Source organism: Ananas comosus, linkage group 6 (genome assembly GCF_001540865.1).
Source record: "Ananas comosus cultivar F153 linkage group 6, ASM154086v1, whole genome shotgun sequence".
Classification (NCBI taxonomy): Eukaryota; Viridiplantae; Streptophyta; class Magnoliopsida; order Poales; family Bromeliaceae; genus Ananas; species Ananas comosus.
Genome location: NC_033626.1, coordinates 11,750,926 through 11,775,188, shown reverse-complemented (window position 1 = coordinate 11,775,188; position 24,263 = coordinate 11,750,926). Strand labels below are relative to the sequence as shown.

At 36.5% G+C, this 24,263-nt stretch overlaps 2 protein-coding genes across 2 annotated transcripts; both read left to right on the top strand.

Annotated features, from left to right (window-relative positions):
• On the top strand, positions 9,726-13,847 carry LOC109712244 (tetracycline resistance protein, class B-like). Its single transcript, XM_020235704.1, has 3 exons — positions 9,726-10,182; positions 11,263-12,014; positions 12,825-13,847. Exons 1-3 carry the CDS (start codon positions 9,886-9,888, stop codon positions 13,312-13,314), a joined length of 1,539 nt encoding a protein of 512 aa, XP_020091293.1. The 5' UTR covers positions 9,726-9,885; the 3' UTR covers positions 13,315-13,847.
• On the top strand, positions 18,386-23,074 carry LOC109711728. The gene is made up of 4 exons (XM_020234922.1): positions 18,386-18,742; positions 19,718-20,753; positions 21,125-21,995; positions 22,678-23,074. Exons 2-4 carry the CDS (start codon positions 19,785-19,787, stop codon positions 22,722-22,724), a joined length of 1,887 nt encoding a protein of 628 aa, XP_020090511.1. The 5' UTR covers positions 18,386-18,742; positions 19,718-19,784; the 3' UTR covers positions 22,725-23,074.

Genomic DNA, 24,263 nt, shown 5'->3' with positions numbered 1-24,263 from the left:
TTGACCAAGCTTCTCCCCGGCTCCCCCATTCTTATCCACCTCCCTCCTCCTCCTCCTTCTTCTGCTTCACCACCCCTTTCCTCCGCTCCCATAAGGGCATTTAAGGACGTGGTACCGGGCCTTCAACCTCCGTAGGCAACAGTCGTGGCAGCAGCCGCGCGCGGCGCTCCGCGCGCGGGCGAAAGAGGGGGGAGAGCCGCGGGGGCGGCGGCGGCGGCGGCGCCGCGAGCGACGCCGCCGCCCGGGGCCTCTCCCCTCAAGCGCAACCCCCTCCTCTATCAGCTCCCTCAGTTTCCGCCTCCGGCTCAGGTAGAATGCACGAAGAACACAAACACACATACAGATCTCTCTCTCTCTCTCTCTCTCTCTCTTCCTCTACCTCTCTCTCTCCCCCTCATGTATTACTCCCTCTCCCCACATTAATTTCCCCAACCCCAACCCAACGCAACACCACATCCCACAACAACAACAACAACAACAACACACATACTCGGGCGCAAAGGCGAAACTTTCTAGGAGGTTACCCAACCAACGTTTCCTCTGCCACTGCTCGTCCTGTTTCATCTCTTTCTCTTTTATTTAATAAGGTAGGTGGACCGCGTGGTACGTGGTAGGATAAATGTATCTCGGAAAACAATAAAATCTCTTGGATTTAATTCAATGTGGATGTAATAATCTGCACAACAACTAAATTAAAAGTCTTGTTACACTACGACTTCAAAAGTTTTGAGCACTACACACTGTTAACACTATAAATTTATGTATCATGTATACAAAAAATTTCTAGTTTTATATATAAAAGACGTACTATATACTTATTATTATGAGTTAACATTTAAAACGTTATTGAACGGTTTAGCATATTAGCACCCAAAGAAAACAATCACTATTTGGGATTTCGGTTAGCCACTGTATCCGAACACCTATATAATTCATAAAAAGAATTAATTATTTCCCGTTCAAAATAAGTATATTTGCACCCTCCTCCTCCTCCTCCTCCTACTCCTCCCTAAACCCTTCCAACAATTACCTCCTCCGCCCCTTCTCTTCTTCTTCTTCCTCAGCTTCTTCTATCGCCACTGCTACTACTGCCGCTGCTTCAACTCCATTAGTGGTGCCTCTCCACCTCCAAAACCCTATTCTCACATTCCAATCCCTCCTCCAATCCCCAGCACTGCTCCCCCCACCACCTACCGAGTACGGGCCCGGGGTGATGGGCCTCCCCCCAGCGCTTAATGGGCCTACGGGTTGGGCCGCAAATGGGCCGGTGGGCAGTTGCAAGATGAACTATACTACAGCGGCAGCGGCGGCGGCGGCGGCGGCGGCGGAGTTTGTGGTGGAGAAGGTGTCGGCAGAGAGCGTGGCCTCGGCGGTGGCAGTGGCGGCGAGAGGCGAAGGTATGGTGGAGCCATGGATTTGCTCTGTGGATTGATATAGAGGAGAAAGAAGAGAGAGAGAGGGAGAGAGTAGGGAATGGATTCTGTTAATGTTTGCTTAGTTAATTAAATATGTGGTCTATCTATGAGTAATTATTAATGGTAGTTAATTCCTTCTTAGTTACTCACACTTCGCATGTACATAAGAGTTTCCTCGTTTGCTTAATTATATCGTTCGTGATCATTATATAGTATAGATTAAAGATATGCTTTAGAGGTAATTTATCACATATATATACAAGTTTTCATGTGTCCGCTTTATTTATTTATTTATTTATTTTTTGAGAGAGATAAGTAGCACGCTATCCGCTTCGTTTGTCTGCTTTAGTTTTCGTACGCTAATTCTCTTGGTTTTTAGTAAGCGTATGTATCCTCCTCCGAGTCCATTGCTCTGAATAAACATGGTTACACTTCATGTGGAGAGAGGAGGGAGAGAGGAGGGAGAGAGAGAGAGAGAGATAGCTAGGGGTGGTGCAATCAATGCTAATATGAATATTAGAAATTTCCTTTCTATGATTCTTCTACTTGGCTAAACATTTTTGTGTTCTTTTTTTTCATCATTTTTTGTAATTTTTTGTAAACAATTAGCTAGGATGGGTGTTGGAGAGATTGGTGGCGAGATTTGGGAAATGGCAAGCCGCCGAAAATTATTTAAAATTTAAGAACATACATACACGGGTGCACCTCTCATCTCCCACTTTAATTATTATGAGATATGATTTTATATTATAGAAGATCCATTGAGGAAAATCTCTTCTTCTTTGTTTTTTGTTTTTTTTTTTTTGAAAGAACCTTTTTAAGTTCTAACTGCTCCACATGGAAGTTTCCCCACAATGCACTCCAACGCAATAAACAACCCCAGCTGCAGCAACCACCATATCTTCCAAAACAACCCATCATGCGCTACAGTACATTAAATAATTACACAATTGAAATATAGTACTCTTTCTTATCTTAAAATATCATTTGCACTAATGGTATGAGCACCCTTTCTCACAATAAAGTATGTGAGGTGCAAACCGAGACCATGGGAATGCTTACATGTGTCCCCAACCTTACTCATTAATCAAGTCAACTACTTAGTTTGTGATGCTATGCTTACATGTTCATATATCTAACCGCATGCTTCATGACATGTTGAGATAAAAGATTTTAATTGGATTGAGAGTGATGTAATTTGTGCATGCAAACCTTAAATATTATTAGTATGAAAGAGAACTAATGTAAATTTGTCGCAGAGGTATTTCTTTCTCTCTAGCCATAGATCACAGCTTCATTTCTGTGTGATATTGGGATGATGATTAGCCATGCATGGCTAATTTTTGGGAAATTGAGCAAGATGAGTGATCTAATAATTATTTGAAACAATAAGAAGGTGATTGATATGGCAAAAGTGGGAATGATTAGGTATCAGATGTAATGTTGGGGTGTGCCATGTGACCCTTGTTGCATTGAAATCAATGTGGCCCTGGGCGGGGAATAACCTGTTTCTGTGGCAATGATGGTTCCCTCCTTCACCCAAGATATCATAGGATGGGATCATGTACTCATAGCTTGAGGAGATACTATTCCTTGTACAATGTTTTATCTATATGCATTCTGAGTGTTGATTCATTTATTTTATCACTTTTTTCAATCTACGCTTTCTTTTATTTAAATTATATAACACCTTCTACTGAGTGTAGATGTGAGATTGTTCATTGTGGATTTAAATGGACAATAATTGAGGAATAGATAAAAATGTGTAGATTGTATCTTTTCACGAATATTCCTGCATTTGTATTTTTATTGGACCATTTCTTTCAAACTTATTATAAGACATATTGGAGTGTTTCAAAGTGTATAATGCAGGCAAGGTCTATTACGTAGGATAAATAAATAATACTAGTGAAATTACTCGCGCATTATGTATAAAAATAGAAAATTGATAAAGTAAAAATTTAAAAAATTTTTGATTTATCATTAGACATCAATAAATACAAATAATATGAGAAAAAAGACAATAAAGAAATCTTATTTTACTTTTTTTTGTAAAAATAAATTTTTAGATGACAATAGATCATATGAATGTATTAATTGAAAAGCGGGTGGATGGAAAGGCGAAGAATTGGGCAGAGATGGAAGGTGGAAAGGCGAAATATCAAAGAGTGGGAAGGGGAGAGGGTGAAGAATGAACTGTGTCATGTGGCAAATTTTATAAAAAATAATATATAAATATAGAAGTATAAATGGTGCGGTGCGCAGAAGCTAAGAAATTCATCTTGTTCTTTCAATGGTGATTTCTTTTTCTTTTCTTTTTTTTTTCCTGGTAATTAAGAGTTGCTTAATGCACATCACATGTACCTTTCTGTTCCTTCACTTTTACATTTATGACCTGCATTTTCGAGCCAACTAAAAAGATTCAGAACTTTTCAGGGTAAGTAAAATCATCGTACTCTCTCTTTAGAAAAGCTCGTGCTTCATAGTATGTACATGGATATAAATGAAAAGTAAAAATGTAACTAATTTATTCGAATTATAAAATATTTTAATTTAACTATTTAATTTTTTAAATTTTAGTTTTACTGTTTAATTTGTTTTATTTATTTGATTTGAATTAATCAATGATATTTTGATTTTGAATTTTATACTAATTACATACTTTAATAAATATAGCGATAAAAATTGCACGAAATATACTAACTAAATCTGTAAAGATAAATGATGCATTTTATTTTTGTAATTAAAGTACCGTTTATTGATTCAAATCAAATAAATTAAAATGTTAGGTCAAAAATTTAAAGGCTTGAAAGATTTGATAGTCAAATCAAGATGGTTCGTAGTTCAAGTAAATTTTATACGTTTTAACCTAAATGGAAATGAGGTGGCAAACTCGCGCATTGTGGGTCTGATGATTTGTTCAAAGTTGAAGGGGTAAAACGTAAAAAGCTAAAGAGAAGAACAATTGCGTAGTGGGTAATAGAAAAATAAAACCCTTGAGATAGTCCACAATAGGAGCGCCTAATTCTGTATTATATGTTTTAGATCTCATTACTTCTTTTAGCAATAGGCTATGGAGTGCATCACGACTAAAACCATACTAGCTAGTAGATAAAAGGGTTCTTCTTTCTCGTCAACACAAGATTTCCAGTGTTTTTTTTTGCAAAATTTTTTTTTTTGTGTGTGTGCGCGCGCGCTTGTGGACTCATATATTTTTTTTTAAGGCTTATTTGCTTCATATATATATATAGCTAAGTTCAAACACGTAATGAATGAAACGAATAACATGATATCTTTAAAGAGGTCATTATTCTGGCTCATGATGAAGATCGGGTTTATCTAATTACAATCGAAATTTATGAATAGTGTGTGTCTGTTCACTCTAAGTAAATTAATTGCCCTTTTTTTTAACAATTCAAGCATTTAGAATTGTGATTAGCACTGATGATCCAACACCTATCTTTTATCTCCGAATTGAATCTAAACCCAATACTGTATGACCCAAAATCATGTGTTTAATATAGATAAATAGATAGATAGATAGATAGAAGAAGAAGTAAAAGAAAACATTGTACGAGACCTGCTTGTTCTTAATTTGCACACTTTCAATTTCATACTTTAAATTGCTATGGAAGTATAAATTTTATTTCCAATTCATTCTGGATATGAAATAACTATCCTAACTATTCGTTTTATATCCATTTGTTTCCTGGCATCAAACAAATATGTTTTTCTTGGCCAACTTCTTCTTCTTCTTCTTCTTCTTCTTCTTCTTCTTCTTTTTTTAATAGGAAATAAATGACTTGTTAACACATCTTTCATCTTTCCGACCCTCTCACGTTGCAATAGTTTAAAAGCTACCAATTCCACCCTATTGCAATGAAAAGGTATAAAACTAAATAAAAATTGATCGTTTTTGGCTACATCCTTTAAGCATTGAATTATAATATTCAAGATACTTAATAAGTTGTGCCTAAGTTACACGTAAGGTCTGATTAAATTAATTAACTACTAGACTACAAATTGACGCGACCAGGTCATGGGAAGGATCAGACCCATGACTTTGTCGATTAATTTGACCAAAAGTGATGTAATTAATTGACTTGACCCGAAAGAAGATCCCATGACCTAAGAATTGGACTCGTGGTTTATTGGGTTCTTGGGTGCAATAATTGTTGCCTAATTTCCGGCTCTTAGAAGTACTACATAAAATTCCTGCACACTAATGATTTAGTCTCTGTCTCAATGCTCGAGAATCTTACTCGATAAATATGTTTTTTTAATTTTTTTTAAAAAATTATAGCATTTGGTAGACGCTGAGTGTTATTAAATGTTCAGAATAAATTTTTATATTCGACCTTCAAACTATTTTTCTGTCATAAGATAAATTATCTCTCTGGTGAAATGTGTTGTACTACCGACTTATGAATATTAAAATTTACTTAAAAGGAAAAAAGAATAAACTTTTAATTTTTAACTACATAAAAGAAAATTTACGGTGAATAATGTTGGATATTTTAATCTGGAATCCAAAAGGCCTTAGGTGTTCTATTTTACAGATAGGGAGTACTATAATTAGTTTGGACCTAACAATATGCATATCAATTCTTTATACCTACTTTATTATTATTATTATTTTTTTTTCATGTGGGACTATTTTTTAAATATTTTCAACCCAACAAATAATTAAAGTACAGCATCAAAATCATTTACTTAATTTAATTATAATGCTACATTAGCATCACCTAGAATCTCAAATTAAATTGAAATAAAATGTGGGTCACCTATATTTGGCACGTCCCAATCCCTCCGAGTTAGGTAACAGCAACTGTGGAAAAGCGACCTTGTTGGACAACAACACAATTTTGCAACTCTCACTTAATTTTTTTATATATGTTTTCCTTTTTTAATTTAGTTATATTCTTAACAACGACTATGATGATAAATTTTATAACAATGGAGTGACGAGAGCCTTTAGCTGATGATGGGATAGAAAAATTGTTCTTATTTCATTATAATTGGCTTATTTAGAAGTCAATCAAACATTCAGCTTTGTTTACTTCGTCTTGTATTAAATATATATAGTGATTATGTTTGATCTATTACTTTCATCAGAACGATGTTTTAGCTAATATATTAAGATCGATCGTCTCTTCGAACCCCACCTTGATCTTTTAATAGATTAGACTCCCACATTACATTCAAACAGGTTAAATTTTTATTTCTTATGATTTTAACAGTAATTTATTAGTGCGCATTTCGTCTGAGCCCTGATGCCTTCTTCAATGTGTTGCACCAACTAAAAGACAAAGAAGCTGCAATTCATTAGGTCCTAAACTGGGCCTCTCCCTTGTCTCTCACCCCATGATGAATGTTTCCATAAGCCACCACCTCATCCTTTTCTCTATTGTGAGCAATGTTGTGCTATTTCTCTCCACAAGCATCATTTTATCACACACAACATTGTTGCTATTATACGGAAATAACAAAGTGGGGCACTCGATTGATAGGGGGCCCCATTTTGCCTTTCAACCACCGTACAAGGATGTAGCCATGCTTTCACATCATGCAACACAAGCATATCCGAGTTCTATTTCTATCGGATTATTGGTGCTGACCATTAATTTTCAAAAATTCGAGCAGTTAGAAGGATACAATCAATTTACTTAAAACGTATACTTTGAATATGATTCGGCCCAATCCGCCTCACGCCACTTTAAATATGACTCGGTCCAATCCGACCTTCTCTCATTTCGAATGTGACTCGATCCACCTGATCTCCCGCCACTGCACAGGAACAACCAATTAATTTAAAATGTACAGATACAACATAACTCGACCCAATTTGCTCTCTCGCTACATGGAAGGATGTTGATATCTTTAAGCCAATTTGAGTTTGCGGGCCGTGTTTGTGTTCGGTAGCCGGTTGAAATTTAAATGTTCATACCTTCAATTTTAAAGCTTAAAATTATCCCGAGTTGTAGATATTGAAAAAATTCGGGCTTGTCTTTTATTGGGCCGGGCCATTTTTAATGTAAAGCCCAGCAACTTTATACTGACATCATCATTGCGTCCTGCTGACGAACAAATTATTACATAACAAAGAGAAAAACGAAATCCTATTGGGTTAAATGGGGCCACAGGCTACGTAGTAGGCCCACAGTTACGTAGTAAACGAGTGGGCCTCCTATAACGTGGGCCCACGGTACACGGAGGCGAACGCTAAATGGTGCCACGTGTATACACGCGAACGACCCCAGCCTCTTCGTAAGTTCGTATACACACACATCCCGTGGACCTGTTCCACGGAGATGAATGTACAGCATTATCTTACATACGGAAATACTTATAATTTTTTCTTATCATACTTTTGTCCGCACTTAATGCAATCTCCCACAATCTCAAACAGAGTAATTGGTATGAATTCGTAATCGATTGCAAAATTGTCTACGGTTAAAGTGGCGAATAAAAATTCAGTAGAATAAGTTTCAACGTGGGGCGTTTGGATTCATAAAATTGTAATTCGACCGGAAATCAAATTAATTATGAGTGGAAATATTCGCTTTGCCATTCATCATGAAGATTGTGCGAGATTGGGTAAGTAGCTAGAGATATAAATTACTAAAAACTATTTTCTAAAAAAAATTAGTTCAAAATCATCTGTTATAGTGAAATTTAAAAATCTAGCCTCACAATAAATGCTGAAAATTTTTCGGCATTACGTTACCAGATGAGAAGACCAACATTTGTTACTTACACCAAACTTGATTTTTAACCAAATTGTAAACACAACACCCCCTTAGCATCATGAGAGTCGTAAATTAAAACCACGTAAATAGTAGATAAAATAGTCTTACACCGAGGCCGAGCGGGCTTGAGAGTTTGGCAACTGGAGCTTAAACTCGACCCCTGCTAGATCAAGTCAAGCTCAAGCTAGCCTTTAGACAAACTTAGAGACTAACCAAGCTCAGCTTAGCTCGCTCGAGCTCTGACTCTACTTCGCTCCGATTAAAGTATTGTTGCAGGCCAATTAGGTCAAAAAAGAAGGATATATATATATATATATATATATATATATATAGGCTGGGGTTATTATACTTATATGAGTATAGAGCCCTTTATACTCATAACTTTTTGACCGTTCAGATAAAAAAATGTGCGGTTGGGATGAAAGTGGTTACGATTAGGTTGATAGTGGGCCTCCTAGGGTTGAGTGGGTGGCTGGTTGAATAGTATAATTTAACGGATGAAAATGATTAAAGGGTAGATCAAACGGTAAAAAATTTATGAGTACAAAAGGCTCTATACTCATAAGAGTATAGTAGCCGTACTATATATATATATATAGGCTGGGATACTATCAATAGCACCAACGGCTTGGTGCTATCGAGTTTTTCACCGTTAGATTTAATCTTTTGGTTATTTTTACCCATTAGATTATATTATTCAACCAACCACTCACTTAACTCTAGGGGGCCCACATTATTCTAACAATACATTTCTCAATCCAAAAGCTAAAAACCTAATGTTCGGCTCGCTGACACCCCTGCTCCGGAGTGTAGCGGGCATTACCTGTACGAAAGCTACGGACAAGCCGCGTACGTGCGGCGCACGACGATCATAGGTGACGAGAATCAGCAAGTGGTGCCAAAGCAAGATGATTGCCTGTTCTATGTAACCAATAGTATCCGCTCTGCATGTTGTGATATTTCAACAAACATAGCTGGCCCGGGCATTGGTTTCTATAGGGGACCTGCAGGATGCAACTTCAGGTGAAAATGCGAATTACGTAGAATAAACAAAAATCCTTTCAAGCATCATGTCTTTGAATTTTAATTCACATGTTTCGTTATACTGTTCAATAAGATCTTGTTTGGATATTGAAATTTTTTATTCAGTAATTATTTGGGTATGCTTAAAATTTTATCAACAACTTTACACTCTCGAGTAGAGTAGAATAGCGTCCTTATAAGTTTGCCCAAAATTTTTTTTAAAAAAAACTTTTACACCATTTGTGAGCAAAAGTCTCTTTTAATTATTTAGAGAAATGCTGTTTAATAGATACCCTTTTACACTTTAATTAGTACCAAATAAGATCTGCAAAAAAAGATAAAATTAGGAATTGATTCGGATTTGAGAAAGCATTTCGTTCTCATTCCAAAAGCTTTCACTTCCTTGAAAAGTCAAACCGTCCAGAACAATTCAAACTCTCCCTCCCCGGGTAGATAATGTAGTCAAAACTCGCGATCCCAATTCAAATTTTCAAACCACGCGCACGCGGAATATTCTCCTTCGCGGAGTGATATCCGCGTCACACGACCCGTACCCGCGCGGGTCGAAACGCTCCCTCTTTTTTCTCTCTCCTTGATCTCTTCCCCCTTCGTCTCTATCACTTCCTCTCCTCCTCCCTTTGAGCTTCGTCCTAGATCGATCGAGGAGGGAGGAGCGAAGAGGAGGAGGAGGGTCTCCCATGGCGATGGGGGGGAAGGAGCGGCGCACGCTGGTGCTGGTGAACTTGGCCTCGATCATGGAGAGGGCCGACGAGGCGCTTCTCCCCGCGGTGTACAAGGAGGTGGGCGCGGCGCTCAACACTACCCCCACGGGGCTCGGATCCCTAACCCTATTTCGCTCCATCGTCCAAGCCTCGTGTTACCCTCTCGCCGCGTACATGGCCGTGAGGCATAACAGGGCGCACGTCATCGCCCTCGGCGCCTTCCTGTGGGCCGCGGCCACCTTCCTCGTCGCGGTTTCCGACACCTTCTTCGAGGTTAGGGATTGATCTCGATCTCTTTTGGTTGCTATTGTTGTGCTGTGAATTGTGATTTGGGGTCTGTGTGGGTTTGGGAGTTGAATCGAGCGGTGAACTGGCTTTAGTATTGTTGCGCGGTTACCGTAATATCCACTTATTATTTCGTTTTTGTTTTGATTATATGAATAGAGCATAATATGTACTTACAATTTTGTTGTTGTTTTGATTTTATGAATAGTATTGTAGAAAAAGTTTAGCGTTAATTATAGGATGCAGTGTGGATTCGGTGAATTGAGCTGAAACCCTTTCTTTTTATAAATAAGAAAATATGATCTTGATGTTATTTAATAACACGGCGACGATCATGAAATGGAGGTGTTGCGTGGTTACTACTTAGTCGGTGATGTATAATCGTTGGATGCTTATTTAATAACACTTTAGTTTATCCGAAATGGATAAGAATTTTTGCTTGTAGGCTTAGTTGTTGACACATGGCAGGGGATTGTGCATTAGCTGTAATGTAGAAGAGGATTAGTTTAGTTTCTGCCTCTTGGCAGGAGATTATAGATTAAATTTAATTTAATGTAGTGTGTCACTTGTGAACATTTGAGACATTGGCTCTCCAAAATCAGTTTATAACAACATTGCCATTGAGCTTACCTTTCTCTGCTTTTCTGGCGCTTGGACTTGCCCCTCAATTATTTGTAATTATGAATAGGTTGCTGCGATAGTTTGAGGTTTCAATCAGAGGGGAAACGAGATTAATTAAGTTACTGAAAAAAAATAAACACTATAAATATCTCCCATTTTAATTTGCTTAAGTGTATAATCTAGTCTGTAAGTTCAGTGCAGGATGCTTTGATGTTAGGTAAAGAGGTCTTGCTAGCATTGGTTATTTAATGACTACTGTGACTTTCCAACAATGGGATTATTTGAGTGGAAATTAGATTGTACATGTTGAAAAAGATACACATTTATCTGGTTGGTCTAATTCTCAACTGTGCTTGTTTACGAGAAATCGAACTTCCTAGAAGATTACGATAGTTTGGCCTTGAAAAAAATGTGTGCTGATGTGATTTAAACTTGATAACTGTGCAGGTAGCAATTGCAAGAGGGTTAAATGGTGTTGGGCTCGCCCTAGTGACCCCAGCCATCCAGTCTCTTGTTGCCGACTCAACCAATGATAGCACACGCGGCTCCGCCTTTGGATGGTTACAACTTACTGGAAACCTGGGGTCCATAATTGGCGGGATTCTCACCCTCCTACTGGCATCAACTTCATTCATGGGTATTGCCGGGTGGAGAATAGCCTTCCATCTTGTAGCCATAATAAGCGTAGTCGTAGGAATCTTGGTCCGACTCTTTGCAGCGGATCCGCATTTTCCGGATGGAGTAACGACTAATACTGAGCTTGCTGCACGAAAGTCTGCACTGAAAGAAGTAAAAGATCTTATAATAGAAGCTAAGGCTGTCATGAAAATCCCCTCTTTTCGAATTATTGTAGCTCAGGGTGTTACTGGCACATTTCCCTGGTCCGCCCTATCATTTGCGCCTATGTGGTTGGAGCTCATGGGGTTTTCGCATGAGGGGACAGGGTTTCTTATGAGCATGTTTGCTGTGGCAAGTTCGATTGGGGGATTAGTGGGTGGAAAGATGGGCGATTCTCTTGCGAAAAGGTACCCAAACTCTGGAAGAATTATTTTGTCGCAGATAAGCTCAGCTTCTGCAATCCCACTTGGGGCCATCTTGATGCTGGCCTTGCCTGATGACCCCTCCACAGCTTTTGGGCACGCCTTTGTCATGTTCATTATGGGTCTTAGCATCTCCTGGAATGCTCCTGCCACAAACAAGTATGTTGGCATTTTAATTCTTCTTTTTTTTTCTTTTCTACTTTTAAGAGAGTAGAATGATAATGATATTACTCGCGCTATCATAACATGCAACGAGAAATGTGAGATATTTGCTAAATTTGCGAAAACGGCTACTAGAATTGGAAGTCATGAGAAATTTCCTACCCCTTCTGCTATAGATTCTAGTGCTGAGCTAAGGTGCAATTTACAATGTTTTTTTTTATTTCTAGTCAATCATGTTTATGTACAAACAGATGATCTAAGGTGGTTCCAGTACACAGGATCTGCAAGGCACATCTGCTATATGCCTTGCTTTTTAGAGGTTTCATAATTAACGAAGAATCTATAGTGCATTTTACACCTGCTGTGTAGTTAACATTTATATTAATTCATGGCTTTTATGAGTAAATATATTGGGTGATGCCTTAAAAGTGCATATCTTATTTGAGAGCTGTAAGCCACATATGCCATTACTGATGTAACAAGTGAACGGGTACTAAATGGTTACCAATTAAGGTAACCTATTCAGATAGAAATACAGCTTTCAAGTTATTAATTATTTCCTATACCTTGCTGGATAGCTTACTACTTGCTTTTCCGCATTCAGAATCAAGAGACACCGTTTTGTGGAATTCACTTAATGCACAGATTTTGAATCATTCTCGCTTTTTCTTGCATTGTTAAATTAGGTAGTTCTCATTAAATTGCCCTCATGGAAGTTAAGAAACATCTTCTGAATGATTTTAGTCAGTGCCACATTCTGCAGCTAGCTATTTCGAATATTTACTGATGGTTTTGTTCTTCACGCAGCCCCATATTTGCGGAGATTGTCCCTGAGAAGTCAAGAACAAGTATTTATGCCCTTGACCGATCCTTTGAATCTGTGCTCGCTTCATTTGCTCCACCTGTTGTTGGCCTTCTAGCCGAGCGTGTCTACGGCTACAAGCCAGTTCCTTATGGAAAAGGTGCAAGTACCAGCATTGAAACAGACAGAGAAAATGCCGCGTCCTTAGCAAAGGCACTTTACACTGCTATCGCCATTCCAATGACACTATGTTGCTTGATATATTCATTCCTTTACCGCACCTATCCAAGGGACAGAGAGAGGGCGAGGATGGATAGTTTGATAGCATCAGAAATGCAGCAGATAGAGTTGGAGAGCTCTGATGAAGTCGGAGATTATTCTGAAATTGCAGTTTCTCGTAAGGAGCTTTTGGGGGGAGAAAGGAGTGTCATTGATATTGTTTATGGGAACGAAGATTTCGAGGCTGACGAGAATGATGAGAAAGCGCTTTTATAGCAATAGAGTTGAATCGCATCGAGCTAGGAGATACAAGGATTTTCTTGACAACTCGGAAGAGGTTTTGGACTCGGCTACATTTTCTACTCTTGATCATTCCAACTCGGAATAATACTTACAAGAGACTATCAAGAATTGAAGATGATGCTAGAAGTCCAGATAAGATTCAACCTTTTTTTTTTTTACTTACAGAGAATATCTGAGGTTCAGTTTTGGAGAGGATCTTGGGGCACCAGTTTCCTTTTCCTTTTCCCATGTTTCTTACACAGAAAATTGTATATACTACTTGTTTGGGTTTTATGAAGATTGGTAATTGTAATTTGGGCTTGGGGCTCATCAAAGATTCAGCCGCGAAAGCAAATGAGAAAGTAGGCTTCACCAGTGAATGTGATGTTAGGTGCAGATTCCAAAACTTCGACTGTACAACTAATTTTTCTTTTATCAGTTCACGACAAGTTCCATCATGTCAATGTTCTGATGATGTGAGGATTCATTAGGGTGATCAAATAAGGCTCTGTTGAATCTCTGTGTAATTTTCCTTCATTATAATCTTACCGAGATATCAAAAACTCTCCATCAAACTGAAAAAAAAAAGAAATTAAAATAATAATAAAAAAGAACACCACAACCCTGATATCAAAAGATCTTAGCTGTCCTACAATGTAATCGATGTACTCTCCCACGTGAATTCGATGTGCCACTTCCCGTAACGTAGCAATTACGGCTTAACGAAACCATGTTGTGTCTAGAGAAGCTATTTAAATCCCTAGATTTTATTGTTGCTCTTAAGTTCTTAGACTAGTTTTCTGCATACCATTACAGCTGTTTGTGTACCCTGGTACAGGAGCCATAACAAACTTATATTTATTACATTAATTAAGATAAAACAAAAGAGCGATGCCGACAAAGAATAAAGCTCCGCAACAGGGCAGCGTCGTGGTTTGAGAGAAAAATTTATTTCAGGAAAAATTATTTTTACACCACTAGTCACATTTCCTATCCATCACCCTCCAAGTGTCATGGATTAAGTAAATCTGTAGCCAAATCATGACTCATTCAAATTTGTAAAAATATGTGACGCATTCAAATTTTACGATTAAAGTGTCATGGATTAAGTAACATCAAACAAATTGAAAGATTAAGCAATAAAATCAAAGTTTAAAAATATTTAGTAGGTCAAATCTAAATGGTCTACCGTTCAGATAAGTTTCATATATTTTTTCCTTTTAAATTTACCGACTCATAAGCTATAAACATAATCATGAACACACTTTCAATCGCATGTAAGATGCCATTATGCAAATAAGATTCGATGAATCGTTCAAATGACTTAGAAGCTTCTATTCACAAAAAGGAAAAGGTCATTTTTATTTTTATTTTTATTTTTATTTTTTTAGAGTCCTTTGTAATGACTTGTACATAGTCCTGCAGGACAAATTAGGTGATCCTATAGTACTAATCTCTTGATCTTTATCTGAACCAAGAATCGTGTCGTTACATTTAATGAGAATCTTTTTCTATTAACTTAAAAAATGAGAAACATTGTTTAAACTGGCTGTTTAAATATATTATTAAATGACTATCTTATAATACATAAGGCTAGCAAATATAACACCATTTAATATTTCGCTCTAATATGGCCAAATAGAGACTTTTTTTTTTTTACCATAATTTAATCTTGCCCAAATACAAGTAAGGAAGGCATTAGAAATGAGTAAGAAAATATAGTGAGATTTTCTTTTTTTTTTGCCCTTTCTATGTTTTTTTTCCTTGTTGATGTACCCTGACTAATGAATTAATTAACTATTAATATAGCTTTACCGAGACGCTTGTAAGAGTTCTTGACACATCTTCTTCTTAGAACTCTCTTGATATTGAGGGCAATCCAATAACATTAGATAAAACGGAGTTAAAGTGAAAATAGATAGAAATATATTACTTTGTATTTATTGGAATTGTAAAAAATATATCATAATTAATTTATTATAATAAAATTCAATGTAACAGTACATACGAAAGTAATTAAATATAATATTTTTTACTGTACTCTAATGAGTACGATATACAGAATATTCTTACCACATTTCCAAATCGGAAAAGGTCTAGAATATGTCAGTTATATATCCTATGTGGCGTGCCTCAACCAATCATATTTCTTTTCTACAATTTATCTATCACATCATAGATTATAAAAAAAATTTATTTTTATTATACTTTTCTCTCAAAATAAAGTATTTAATTGACTGAATATAACTGGCATTATGAAACTGCAATATAGAAAAACTTCCTATACAAATGGAGTCTTAGAACTAAAATCTTGCTTCAGCTTGTAAAAGTTCCGAACTCATTAGAGCGTTACTTTTTAACTGGTCCAGAAACTTAAAAATAGAATATAGCAAGGTTGTGGTTGAGGGGAGATATGCATTATAATCCCTTCAAAATTTAAGAATTATGCTAAACTATTTTTATTAGAAGCATCACTATTCACTTATTTTCAGTCTTCGTAGCCTTTTAATGCCTAGAATTTTAGTGGCGGTGGTAAAATAGTATTTGATTCAAGGACTAAAAAATTAAAAACAAGTGAATGCTATATACTTTTAGATGTATTCTAGCTTCAACTCCAAATTTTTTTTTTTGAGAAATAGGTAGCACGCTACCCGCTTCATTCATTGAAAAAATGAATTATGCTACATGGGTGAGGCAACGTCGGCCTCTGAAAGGGGCGATTAAAAAAAGAAAAAAGAAAAAAAAAAAGATAAAAAAAGAAGAAGTTCGTCTACCGTCGGCCTCGCAGAATTTGGTCCCAAATCTTCATTGAGTGTTTAATCTTGTGGACTGCTTGGAGGGGGTCTGGTTGAGTATTCCTAAATATCACACTATTCCTAACCTCCCAAATAATCCACCAGCAGGCTATCAATTCAGATATTGTAGTACAAGACCGCTTCAACTCCAAATTTTAATAGCAATTTTAGGTGGCTAATGGAAAAGCTTTTACATATTTTTATAATTTTTATTTTTTTAGAGTAGAACTAATGGATTTTTGTGCAATATGTATTTGTGTGCATATTTTTTCCAAAAAAATTAGCACGGGCTTAAAAAATAGAGCATGAATTTTCTACAACTTTGTGTGTAGTAATTTTCCGCCTTTTATTTGTGGGGAATGTATTTTTCAAAAATTTGAAAAATTGAGCGTGGATTTCCTACAACTTCACCAGTAATTTTTTACCCTCGGGCTGTAGGGAATGCATTTTCCAATTTTTTTTAATACAAAAGAGGAAAAAAAAGTGAATCAGACCCTATTCTTTCACTCATTACATGAATGTACTCACATTAATTTTCAAATCCTACATGGAAAAAAAAAGGAAAAAATTTAAAATCCGTGATCATTTAATACATAATCTTTGCACTAATCGCAACATAAACAGTTTCCACAAACAGCGGAGTGCTATGCACTCAAAGGCAAAGCAAATTGAGAAATATCAAAGAGACATGAATTTATTTCATGCACCTGGCCTATACATATGCTTCATTCACTGTGCGTTATAGTTACCGATTAATATTTCAAAACAAAAATCTAATTCAATGATTATGATCTACACTATCCAACAAATTTATGTATAAAAGACATATATTTTGAGACTATTATTCAGGCATTAAGCAGTATAAGAGAAAAAAAAAAAAAGATAAAAAAAACACCATAAAGGTTGGCGATTTAGGTAAAATTTATAATTTTTGATATGTAAAAATTACAGATAGGATAAAAATTTACAGAACTTACTTGAATTATAGACTATTTTGAATTTATTAAAATAAATAAATAATTTAAAATTTTAAGTTAAAGTGTTATTAACTGACTCAAATCAAATGAATTAAAAACGAGTTGATGCAAAACAGTTGATAGTGCAGTTAACTTCTTTACAGTTTTTAGCTTATGAATATGGGTTAATTACACCGGTAGTCCCCAACCTTTCCATCAATTTTCACTTGAGTCCCCAATTTTTTTTCTTTTTTGCAATTAAGTCCCTAATCTCTTAATTTTATTACAATTAGATCCCAACCGTTAAAAAAATTGTTAAAATTAACGGAATCGCCACGTCAGCGTCTATGTGGCAACCTTTTGCATGTCAATTAGGTCCCTAAACTTTGCACATTTTTCATTTTAGTCCCTAAAAAAAATTCAAAATTTTAAATTTAAATTTGAAAATAATATTAAAATTAAAATTTTAAACTAACGAGAAATTAGAATTTTGAATTTTGAATTTAAAGCTGAATTAAAATTTTGAATTGAAATTCAAATTTTAAATTTAAATTTTTAATTGAATCTAAATTTTAAATTCAAACTTAAAATTTTGATTTTGATTTTGATATTTCAATTTACATTTAAAATGAAAGTTTTGAAACCGAAATTTAAATTTAAAATATGAATTTAAATTTAAAATCATATTCAAAATTTTGATTTTAAATTTTAAATTTGAATTTAAAATTTAAAATTTAAAATTTAAAATTAAATACAAAATTGGAATTTGAATTCCAATTTAAATTTGAATTCAAAATCAAAATTTAAATTTAAAATTTAAATCTTAAATTAAATTTTTTTTTTTGAATTTATAAATTTAATTGGTTAATTGCACTATTGGTCCTCAACCTTTGTACCATTTTTCAATTTGGTCTCCAACCTTTTTTTTTTTTTGCAATCCGCTGACACAGCTCCACCGTGGCGCTGACATGGCGCCTCTGTGGCGTTAATGTGGAGATGACGTGGCTTTTTCCGTCTATTTTAACGGCTATCTAACGGATGAGACTTAATTGAAATGAAATTAAAAGATTAGAGACTTGATTGCAAAAAAAAAAAGTTGGGAACCAATTGATAAATAGTGTAAAGGTTAGGGACCATTGGTGTAATTAACCCTATAAATATCATAAAGTACATTCAAAAAATTAGATTTTTTTTAATTTGAAAACCTCTAATATAACAGCTCACAGCTGGGGTGTATGAAACGTAGTCCTACAGCGGGTGCAGGCAATAAAGGCTTTGTCTTCGTCCCCAAAGCCGGAAAGTTACTGCGTGTGGAGTGTGCAGTGTAAGCTTTAAAACGCAATAATGTGACATATCCCTTCGCTGGGAGTGTGGGATCCAAAGGCTCTTCTTTTTCTCCTTTGGTTCCCCAATCGAGAGAGAGAGAGAGAGGGAGAGCCCATTTCGCCCGTTCGAGCCCCACAGCTACGCAAGCTCTCTCATTTGCTCGCTCCTATTCCCCTTCTCTCCCTTCATTATCGTTGTCTCTGGAGGATTCTGAGGTTAATCGCGCCTCCACGTCCATAAAAATGTCGTCTTTGATCGATTCCGTAGTGCATTAAGGCGCTCATTGCGTTGGGAGTTCGATTTGGGGCGGTTTCTGCTTCGATTTCTACTTGGGTTTCCGTTGAGGTACCAAAAAACGTCTTTTTTTTTTTTGGCCCTTTTCCCTTTACCTGTGTCTCCATGTTGAATTAATTTGTGGGTTTCGCCCAATTTGTTCGTGTATTTCCTAAAAGATTGCTTTTTTTCCTTTATGGGTTTTCTCTTTTTCCGTTGTAGCGCATGCCCTAATTTTTTTTTTTCCCTATATATTTTGGTTTTATTTTGGAAACTTGCGACATCCTTTGTCTTTTTTTTTTTTTTTTGGTGATAGCAGTTTTGGGGAAGAAGATGGAAGATGGAATTTTGTAATCGATTTCTAATCCTTCGAGTCCCTCAGATTGATCGTACATTTCTCTTTTGAGGGAAAACCAAAATTAATTTTTTTTCTTAATTGCTTTGTTTGTTTTTTTTTGTTTTTTTTTTTTTTGGTTTTACTGTGCTGATGCTCTGGTGTTGGAATGAATGGATCTCTGGGAATACAAGTTTATGATCTGGTCATAAAAGGGGCTCTTTTATTTTATTATGTTTTTAATATGAAAGTCTGAACTGAATTGCGAGTAGAATTTCATATCGTTTCTCATTCTGATCAATTTAGACTTGTATATAAATTAAATTTCTCTGCAATATTTAATTGAGAATGCCCTCAAGAATAAGCTTATAGGGGAGTTTTTTGCAGTTAATAAGTAAAGTACAAAATTAGTAGTACAGTAGAGGGGATTGGCGAGAGAGTAGGATCCCGTAACACGAATACGGCATTAAGAGAAAGAGAATTTATTGTTATAATGATTTGACTATTTGACGAATAAGAGTGCCTCATCTTGTTGTGTTCAGTGGTTACTCTACAGGGCACATGTATCTCGATGCCTATGCCATTTTGTGTGGTCAAAACATGTCATTCATATTTTCTGGATTCATGTTTCTTGTATGTTGATTAACTTCTTTTGCGATTTGCGCTTGAATATCTCAAAACTGACACAACATTAATGCGATTCCGTGACGCAGCTGTGGAGCACCGAGAAACTTTGGGAATTTAATCTTTAAAATTGACAATTAGCTGTTGGTTTTCATCATGGAAAAGATCCCACCTGACTGCCCTTATCCAGAGTGCTTCTTCTGCGTCATGAAGGAGGCCAATCCGAGCAAAAGAAGATCGAGCGTACGCAAATTCTTCAGAGACCTCCCTTCGCAAGACGACGATGGCCAAGTTCTCCCTATCAGCGGCCTCTGGAACACTGCGATGGCCCATCCAAACGATCCCGAATTTATTAGCTTGGGGATTTTCGAATGCATGGCCGCTTTAATATGGAAAGGGCTAAAGAATCGTCGTTGGCTCTCACATGATCAGAACATATACATTCCGTATTATGCAGCCCACATAATTGGGTCCTACACTATGAACATGGAAGAGTTCGCCCAAGCTGCTGTTCATGCTGGAGTAATACCTCCCTTGGTCGAACTTCTAAGAGGTAGGTTAACTTGGGTTGAGCAAAGGGTTGCCGTTAGGGCGTTGGGACACTTGGCGACATACCAAAGCACCTTTCCAGCTGTTGCAAGCCACGGGGAAATTCTCGAGCTTGCCATTCAGTTGGCGTCGAGCTCTTTGGAAATTGTCTACTCTCATTTTTACCAGTATGTTGATAGGAGGCTCGGCTATCACTGCGATCTACTTACGCGTGGCATGGGTGGTGTGGAGATGGAATCTAGGAAAGCTGAGGAGTGGGCTAGCCAGCTACAGTGCTGGTCTCTGCAGCTGATTAACTGCTTTGCTTTTAAGCCGGAGTTTTTATCGGATATTTGCAAACCAGACTTTTTGGTTAAGTTACCGGGAATGTGGGGTGGGCTCGTTAATGAAAACTCGCCGGCGGGTATTGGTTTGCTGAGGACGATTTGCCAGCACAAGCTTGGCCGGGGTCCTGTCGCTAATAGGCCTGGTGTGATTGAAGCATTGTGTAATATTGCTCGTTCTTCAGATGACTGGCAATATATGGCTATCGATTGTCTTCTTTGGCTGGTTCAAGATCCAAATACGTGCCATAAGGTAAGATGTTTTATATACCCAATAGTGTATGGAAACCCCCTTGACTTTGACTGTTCCCCGAACTATACGTTAGCTCTACTTCCTTACAATTTCAATTGTCGTTGTTCTCGTCTCAAATTTAATGGCTGTCTACTTTTCAAGTGACATAACTGCTACAGTTCACTGCCGATAGCTAATGGGGACAGTTAATTTAATGGAATCCCCAATCATACTGACCTAACAGCTCAAACCGAAGCGAGTAAAAGTTGAGGGGGCGTCAATTAGAAAATGCAAAAAATTAAAGTTAGGTGTCTATTTCGAAATGGCCTATAATCAAGAGGGTTCCTTAATGATCTATCTCTATTACATGTATGTTTATCTGTTCTTAACAGGTAATTGATAAAGCAGCGCCAGCCCTCATAGATTTAGCAGAAATCTCAGCACTCGGTGATCATAAACGACTTGGAGACACTATTGTTAATGTCCTTCAAGAATGTATCCAATCACATGTGCCAACATGTGATACTATTAGCACAAATACAGAAGAAGAAATTGCCGAGTTCTTTAGCTCCAGGAAGAGGCTAAGATTGGAAAAGAACATGCCAAAGGAAGACCTCCACATAAAACAGGCGGCAGCGTTGGTCGTCAAACTCGAAGGTAACTCTTTGTTCTCTTCAGGTAATATTGCTGGAGCTGCTTCTAAGTACTCTGAAGCATTGGCGCTTTGCCCCATGAAGTCTAAAAAAGAGAGAGTAGTCTTGTATAGTAACCGCGCGCAGTGCTATCTCCTCCTTCAGCAGCCATTGGCAGCTATTAGTGATGCCACTCGAGCTTTATCCCTGCATAACCCACCAAACCGCCATGCGAAGAGCTTGTGGAGAAGAGCCCAGGCTTATGACATGCTCGACTTAGCTAAGGAGAGCTTATTGGATGCCATTCTATTTATCAATGAATGTTCGCAGTCGAATGATCCTGACCTTTCATTGAGGCAAAACAAGGTTCCTGATTATGCTGAAAGATTGGTGAAGAAGCAGATGCGTGCTGCTTGGCTGTTCAGAGAAGCAGCTTTAAAGCATGGAGGTGTTACTGGCGATGTCTTTGGTCAAGAAGCTGATGATTCTGAGTGGGAGACGGCGAGTGAGAGTGATGCTGGGAATGATGGAGGGAGAGAAGTAGACGACGATGACGACGACGATGATGATGGGAGTGAATGGAAAGATGATGACAACCAGAAAGATGTGTATGAAAAAAGTTCAACAAAAGGTATGGAGGGTTTTTATAATCACTTAAGGTATTTGTGGCTTATTGTGGTTGTTATAGTGTGTTTGTATAAAATTCCATTCATGTTAGTTTTTGATCTTTTGTTGATTCTGCTTTCCTTGCATGTTTTCAATGTCCTTCACATAACCATTAGTAGTTGCTTAAAAAGGAGTATCGTTATAATATTTAAAAATATTTAGATATGTCTCTTCTATAATATTGTAGGAAAGATACAGGTAAACTTACATACATATATTGGTCAGCATGGCCTATATACAAGTCATTAGTTTTACAGCGTAATTTGTTTTGCTTCTGTTCTTATTTATGGCTTCCTATGGAACTCTCTTCTTTCTACTGTTTAATTGGCTACATAATGACCTTGATATTACTTAAGATCCTCCTATTACACGGCGTAGATGGTTAATAAGTCTCGAATCCCCATTTTGTTTTATTTTGGATCTCAGTCTGGATATGATATTCACTTTGCTTAGACTTAGAAGTACATGCATGCAATATACTATTTTCATATGATGTACATACTCTATTCCCTTGTTATTTTTCTCGGATATATAGGTGCTCGAACCTTGCATAATATGTGCATAAAGTATAGATAACACGCCATTGATCTAATCTGATAATTCCTTTTTTTTTTAATTTTTTTTCTTTGTTTCCTCTGCTGAAACAGATAAGAATCATGGATACAACTTGCGACTCGCGGAAGATGATAGCTGAATTTCATGTATTTATGTACAATCTCAATATCTCAGATTAAATTCTCTTCAAACCTTGAAATCAAAAATTTGCTCAGTTCTCTCTAGTGCGGTTTTGCGATTGTATAAGCTGTCTTCATGGGAGTTTTTGAACTCATTCAGCAATAGCTATCCTGCTAGTAGTCCAGATGAAAAAAAGATATATTGTTGCTTGGTCTATGATAAAGGATTGTGACTTGTGAGGAGTTGACTTTGCTTCAAAATTTCATAATTATTATCATTGTTTGGCCTATGATGAAGGATTGTGAAGAAGTTTGCTTGCTTCATAACGGCATAATCATTAATATTTGTTGTAAAGATTTTTTGTTCCTATGCTACTTTTCACATGTTTTTTTGTGTTCTTTTACAAGATTTGCTCTTTCTAGTAATGGCAAAGAGAAAAAGTTTCCTGGAGAAAATGGAATTGTTCTTCTCTACTCTCTGGTTCTTATTTTGCTAAGAAAATGCTGAGGTTTAAGAACTCAGTTGCAATAAAGGCTGATAACTTAACTGAAAGCGTGCTGGTTTTAAATATATATATTTTTTTTGAGAGATAGGTAGCACGTTACCTGCTTCGTTTATTTCATTTAGAAATAAACTTAGTTAGAAATATGAATCAACTAGGATTCGAATTTGGGTCTTGGTTATCAACCACCAAGTTCTTTGCCACTTGCTGATTTTAAATGTTGAGGTAAAAACACAGAAGAGTTGGAAAAGAAAAGAGAAATTCCTCCTTTTACAGTATCTGAAACACATGCCCTTCTTGTGTGAAAGCGTAAGCAGAGATTGAACCTCTGATCTTATTGACACTGATCTTATCGGCAGCAATGTGGTTGTTTCTGAAAATTAGTTATTTTTAGAACTACCATGCATTTTATAACTTTGTAAATTTTTTATTTTTTTATTTTATTGAGAATTGAGATTCGCGACTTTGTCACCTAACAAGACCCATTCCAAGCCCTATAAAATCCTTTCACGATCAAAAACTTCTCAGGCGAACATGCGTTGGACTTTTATCACGTGGTTGTTAGACTTTTGCGGCATTAAGAAAAAAAAAAAAAAATTCATATAGATTTCCGTAAAAAATCAAACAACCAATATATTTTTATAAAATTTAAGCTATCAAATTTATTTCTTCAAAAATTTCTGATTTGCAAAAATATTCTTACAAATATTTTAGTCCGTTCATATATGTTTCTGCTGGCTGATTCACCGTTAATTTTTTAACGATGGATGCATAAAATAACTATTTTACTCTTACAAATTTATTCCTACAAAATATTATTTCTATTTTCTCTCTCCTCTCTTTCGTTGCAGCATATGCGACATATATCATTTTTGCTGCGACCGAAGGCCTTGCCTCTGGTGTCACCGTTGCCATAGGTTTCACCATCGTCATGAATAAAAAAGAAAAGGGTGAAAAAGATGACAGAATTCACTAATGGAATACAAACTATATATAGACTGTGATTTGCTTTTTTTAAGTTATAATTATCTAAAGTTTGATAACAGAAGAATATAC